Raw genomic sequence first — 5866 nt, forward strand, 5'->3', positions numbered from 1 at the left:
TTCTTCTTTCTCAATCTCTTTTTTTTCCTTATTTGTAAAGGGCAAGAGTCGAAGAGAGAACAAAAAAAAAAAAGAAAGAAAAAAAGAGGGAGAGGCGGAATGCTCTCCAGGTCTCTCTGTCGCCGCAGTATTGCTGAAGTGGTGACTGCCATTAACTCAGGGAAGCATACAGAATTACTGAAACAATTAAATGAAAAGAAAAAATTACGTCAAAATGAAGAAAATGTTGATTATTGTCGTGCCTTATGCTTTTTAGCAGGTAGGAAAGATGTATTGCATGCTCGGCAGGCTCTCTTAGAGGAGTTACGTCATTTCCCTAATAACATTCCAGCACGAAATCTTCTTTATGAAATTAATGGAATAGCTCGCTCAATTTTACTTCCACCAGAAGAAGTAATGAAAGGAGAACCACTTTTTGCTTTATTGTGTGATGCTCTATTAGACCATACGATGCTTTCATGGACAAGATTATATAGTTTATATCATTTAGCAAAAGAGATATGCTCTAATAATAAAAATGAAGGTGTTTTAATGGAATGTGGTGTTGCAGGTGGGGGATCAGCAGTTTTACTTGCAGTAGTGGCGGCACATTATAGTAAACAACCGCGAAAAGTATACGCCTTTGATACTTTTAATGGAATGCCAGATCCCACATTAGTTGATGTACTGAGTAGTAGCCATAATAATAATAATAATAATAATAATACTTCCTTGGAGGCAAATTCATGGGGAAGTGGAACATGTAGTGCATTGCAAGATAATGTTCGACAACTCGCGAGAAACTTTAACGTGGAAGATCAATTAATAATTATTCCAGGAATGTTTCATGAAACCATGCCAAGTATATTAAAAGAAATCCCTAAGGAAGGTATAGTGATGCTACATGTGGATGCTGATTGGTATGAATCGACGAAGTGTGTATTGGAACTTGCGTGGCCAAAGGTTGCCAAAGGAGGTGTGGTTCAAGTAGATGATTACTACTATTGGAATGGGTGTGCAAAGGCGGTGGATGAGTTTTGTCACAGAGAAAAGACATCAGTAACGGGTATGGAAAAGTCATTACAGCTCCATCCAGTAGATGGGAATGCTGTGTACTTTACAAAATCATAATAAGGAAAAAAGGAAGTCACAATAACTTTTTTATTGTGTTTGTGTGTGTGTGTCTATTTTTTTTGTTGTTTTGTTGTTTACTATGTTTGTTTATTGTTTTTGTTGTATTCTTTTTTTTTTTTTTTTTTTTTTTTTTTTTTGGTTCTTATCATCAGCAGTGAGTGATTGAAGAATGACGGAAGAGACGCCAAAAGCATCGCGGTGGAGTTCAGAACGCTATACAAATCTACTTATTCCTAGCTATATTCCGCCGGAATTACTTCTGTATGATGAGGGTCAATTTCTCAAGGCATTTCTTCTTCGTGTGCTTTCCATTGATCTTAACCGTCTCATTGAAACCAAACGCTGTGATGAGTATTTTGTAAATATCCCTGTTGAACCTGAATACAACAGTGATGGACAACGCACAAACACACCTGATGAACTTGTTGCTGAAAAAAGACGTAAAGTCATGGATGAACTTACAAGCCTTTTGCGACAAATTGCAGAGATGGGACCACAGCATGGTGCGCAAAAGAAAGAAATTGTACGTAAACGTTATTTCACACAGGAGGAAATGGATAATGGCGCCTATGGGGCTATTTTAGGAGCCCGTGGGATGGTCCATCAGGAGTTGGAGCAAAAGACAAAGTGTAAAATTGTACTGGCCGGTCGCGGTATTACAAATCCATTAAAAGACACAAGCGCCAATGCGGCACGTATCGCACTGGAGGAACCACACGCTCGCATAACAGCCCCTAACGAACAGGCTCTTCAACACGCAATGGAGCGTATTGAATGGATTTTATCTGATGATCCAGAAGCACAGGAATTTCGTGAGAATAATAGGAAACGAATGGCACAGATTGAAGGCCGTTACGACCCCCGCACTTGGGTCTCATCTATTGAGAAGGAACCAACGGAGAGGGCGAGGCCTGGTGAAAAACACCCACGTGAAGAGGAACTCGATGCAGACGTGCAAGAGTTTTTGGATGAACTTTAATGCTGAAAGGCAAAGAGAAGGAAGAGAAGAGTATTCGAGAGGAAAGGTGACGAAAAAATGTGTGAAGTCCTCAAGTAATATCTGGTACCAACCTTCTGAGTTTAATATGTCTGTGTGTGTGTGTGTGTGTTTGTGTGTGTTTTTCCTTTTTTAAGAGGGTTGTTTCTGTTAATATTTTATTTTATTTCTGCTAATCTTGATTTTGTCATTGTGTTCTTTTCTTTTGTTGTTGTTGTTGTTGTTTTTTAATATTTTATATTTGATGATATTTCAAGTCTTGGAAATTATAGGGGCTATTATTAAAAGTTTTTGATAAAGATGTCAAAATCAAATGGTAAGAAGAGGACTCGATTTGATCCTACTGAAATTGGACTTCCTTCAGAATTTATGCTTACAGATTACACTCGTCTAAAGGGATGTAGTTGTAAACTACCGCAACCCAAACTGTTATCACTCTTGCAAACAGTTTGTACTACACCAGGACAAAAGGATGTTGGGATGGACTGTAGTATTGTTAAACTTCAACAAAAAAATGAGCATGGAGAAGACTTATTTATGGTTTCAACTACAGATTTTTTCTTTCCAAGTGTGGAAGATCCATACTTACAAGGACAAATTGGTGCTGCAAATGTACTTTCTGATCTATATAGTATGGGTATTGATCGTTGTGACACTGTTTTAATGCTTTTAGCAGCTAGTGTTGATATGGATGAATTAGAACGGGAAGTAACCACACGAGAAATGTTAAATGGTTTTGTTGATCATGTTCGTTTGGCTGATTCAGATGTAACAGGTGGACAAACTGTAATGAACCCATGGCCTCTTATTGGTGGAATAGCCACAAGTGTTGTATCAGAGTCTGAGATGGTGCGTCCTACAGGATTACAACCTGGTGATGTGATGGTATTGACAAAACCACTTGGTAATCAAATTGCAGTTAATGTTAAACAATGGTTAAATAGACCTTCTACTATTTTTGAAGAAACCATCAAGGGGAAAATGACAGATGAAGAAATAGAAATACTATACAATGCAGCAACAGATAGTATGAAACGTTTAAATCGAGCTGCGGCAAGATTAATGCGAAAATATGGAGCCCATGGAGCTACAGATGTTACAGGTTTTGGAATATTGGGACACGCTGGAAATCTTGCTGCGGCACAGGAAGAGAATGTTTGTATTGTCCTTGACAAACTTCCCATCTACAAGGGAGCTGTGAAGGCTTCAAAACTCATGTCTGATAAGTATCGACTCTTTGAGGGATATTCAGCAGAAACGAGTGGTGGTTTACTCGTGGCTTTTGGAGATCGTGTTACTGCAGAGAAATATATCAAGGAACTTATTGAAGCTGATGGGGAACTAGCGTGGATTGTTGGGAATGTAGTCTTACGTGAAGATCAATCACCATCATCATCGAGGGCGATGTTAAGAGAGGGATATGAAATTATTGAAGTTTGAAAGGTTTACGGGAAACTACGAGAAATATTGTTTTGGGAAACGGTTTTTTTTTTTTTTTTTTTCGATACATGTTGAGATTCCCTGTAAAGGAAGAGAAAAAAAAAAACGTCGGCTTTTTTTTTTATTTGTTTATTTACAAATTAAAAACAAATTAATTAGGAATAAACTGAACGACATGGATCAATAGAAATCTTTCTTTTTTCACTTTTTTCCCTCACTATTGGAGAGTCTTTTTTTTTTTTATTTTTTACAATTCCCATCATTTTTTTTTTTTTTTACTAGGGGGGTGGTTAAGCACCATTTTTTTTTTTTTCTTGTTGTTGTTGTTTTTTTTAACTATGTCTGGAACAGACTCTCTTTTTAACCTTAACGTTTCTTCTTAATATATAAAGAGAGAAAAAAGAAAAGAAAAGAAAAGAAGTGGGGGAAAACAAGTTTCCAATGCGACGACACTCCACTCGTGTTGTTGCGCTGCTACTCCCCGTACCCTCTGGGCGTAACCCAATACTAAACTCTGGGCATTCATTTACACTACCAGATCCTCAGGCGTTATTAACCTCACCTACAGGTCTTTTCGCCGCTTTGAGTGGACGTAATGTAGTTACTGGTAATAATATTAACGATAATGGGAGTGACAATGTTCAATCTAGAAGAGATGGACGAAGAGGAAGAAGGAGAAGAAAATTTTCTGGAAATGAAAATTCTAATGGAAAAGAAGGTGGTGATACAAAAGTAGAATCTGGTTCTAGTAAACGTGCTTTTTTTAACCCTGAGGCTGTCTCGTTAGCAGTCATGATTCTTATATTAACAGCTATCTGGGAAGCCTTCAGTGCTCAGAAAGAGAACCTTGGGAAAAAAATAAAGGAAGCTCTCTTTATTACACTTGAGGTTCGTTCCTCTCGTGAAGAATATGCTATGATTATGAATTGGATGGGACGTCAACCACAGGGAAAAAGATCTCGAAATATCTCATTAATGCCAATTTCTGTTAAAGAAGAAACCCTAATAGAGGAAGGAGGACATCGTGAAGAAATTGAAATTGAGAATGAATTCGTTCCAGGATTTGGAGATCATTATATAAAATATAAAGGTACACGTCTTTGGATTACTCGTTCCATTGATACTTCTAAACAGTATCGTTCTTCTTCACGTATGGATAGAGAAGATGAAATACTACAATTAGTTTTCTTTACACGAGATCGAAGTATAGTGCGTAATTTTATGGATGATGTACGAACTTCATGGGAAGAGCAGTCACGAAATAGTGTACGACTTTATCTTCCAAGTGGGTGGGGTAACCGATGGGAATTTCTCGCAAAACGACTACCGAGAACATTATCAACATTATATTTACCTGATAGTACCATGTCTATTGTGGAAGAGGCGAGAGTCTTTCTACGTTCAAAATCTTTATACATGTCACTTGGTGTCCCTTGGCGTCGTGGATACCTTTTTGAAGGACCTCCTGGTACAGGGAAAACAAGTTTTATTCTCGCCTTAGCGAGTGAGTTTTCATTGCCTATTTACTTACTTTCACTTCAGTCAAAAGAACTTGATGATGCTGCACTTATTGGATTAATTAATTCTGTACCTCCCAAGAGTCTTCTTGTTATTGAAGATCTGGAAACAGCTATAAAGGCATCACCTACTACTACTACTAATTCTTCTACTCCTACTGCTTCTTCAGAGGCTCTATCATCTACCACTACTAGTAGTAATAGTAGAGCTGTTGTAAATACAGAAGTTGGTGGAGGTCGAGATTCTGGGGTATCTTTGAGTGCTTTACTTAATGCTATTGATGGTATTGCAAGTAGTGAAGGAAGAGTACTTGTTATTACGACTAATGATGCATCTCGTTTACCTTCACCAAATGCTTTATTGAGACCTGGTCGTATTGACCGAAGAGTTTTCTTTGGACCCCTAGAACCTGATGCCATGAAGAATATGATGAAGTCATTCCAATCAATATCAGAGGATGGTGTTTTTAAGGCTACTCTTTCGATTCCTGAAAAAGATACTGCGAAAGAAATACCCAGAACTCCAGCTGAACTGCAGAATGAATTACTCTCTGCCATCTACAAAAACTCTCAGTGATAAATTTTTTTTTATTTCTTGAAATCGCAATAATTTTTCATCGATACGTGTTTTTTTTTTTTTTTTTTTTTTTTTTTTTTTTTTTTTTTTTTTTGATTATTTTGTTTGCAATATTGCAAATAAAGTCTGCGTAAAGGGGATGGGGTTGTTTATTATAGGACTTTTTTTTTCTTACTTTTTTCTTTTTTTTATTTGCAGTTCATAGTTTTTTTTTTTTTTTTT

At 37.1% G+C, this 5866-nt stretch overlaps 4 protein-coding genes across 4 annotated transcripts; all 4 read left to right on the forward strand.

Moving 5' to 3' along the window:
• Positions 1 to 99: 99 nt before the first annotated feature.
• TM35_000081350 (macrocin-O-methyltransferase domain-containing protein) lies at positions 100 to 1110 on the forward strand (the record flags this gene model as incomplete). The annotated part of the gene is made up of 1 exon (XM_029024000.1): positions 100 to 1110. One exon carries the CDS (start codon positions 100 to 102, stop codon positions 1108 to 1110), a length of 1011 nt encoding a protein of 336 aa, XP_028884403.1.
• A 172-nt stretch (positions 1111 to 1282) lies between these two features.
• Positions 1283 to 2092, forward strand: TM35_000081360 (branch point binding protein; the record flags this gene model as incomplete). Its single annotated transcript, XM_029024001.1, has 1 exon — positions 1283 to 2092. One exon carries the CDS (start codon positions 1283 to 1285, stop codon positions 2090 to 2092), a length of 810 nt encoding a protein of 269 aa, XP_028884404.1.
• A 318-nt stretch (positions 2093 to 2410) lies between these two features.
• Positions 2411 to 3550, forward strand: TM35_000081370 (putative selenophosphate synthetase; the record flags this gene model as incomplete). Its single annotated transcript, XM_029024002.1, has 1 exon — positions 2411 to 3550. One exon carries the CDS (start codon positions 2411 to 2413, stop codon positions 3548 to 3550), a length of 1140 nt encoding a protein of 379 aa, XP_028884405.1.
• A 441-nt stretch (positions 3551 to 3991) lies between these two features.
• On the forward strand, positions 3992 to 5644 carry TM35_000081380 (putative ATP-dependent chaperone; the record flags this gene model as incomplete). Its single annotated transcript, XM_029024003.1, has 1 exon — positions 3992 to 5644. One exon carries the CDS (start codon positions 3992 to 3994, stop codon positions 5642 to 5644), a length of 1653 nt encoding a protein of 550 aa, XP_028884406.1.
• Between the last annotated feature and the right edge of the window lie 222 nt (positions 5645 to 5866).

This window comes from Trypanosoma theileri (genome assembly GCF_002087225.1).
Source record: "Trypanosoma theileri isolate Edinburgh chromosome Unknown TM35_Tth_8_V1, whole genome shotgun sequence".
Lineage (NCBI taxonomy): Eukaryota > Euglenozoa > Kinetoplastea > Trypanosomatida > Trypanosomatidae > Trypanosoma > Trypanosoma theileri.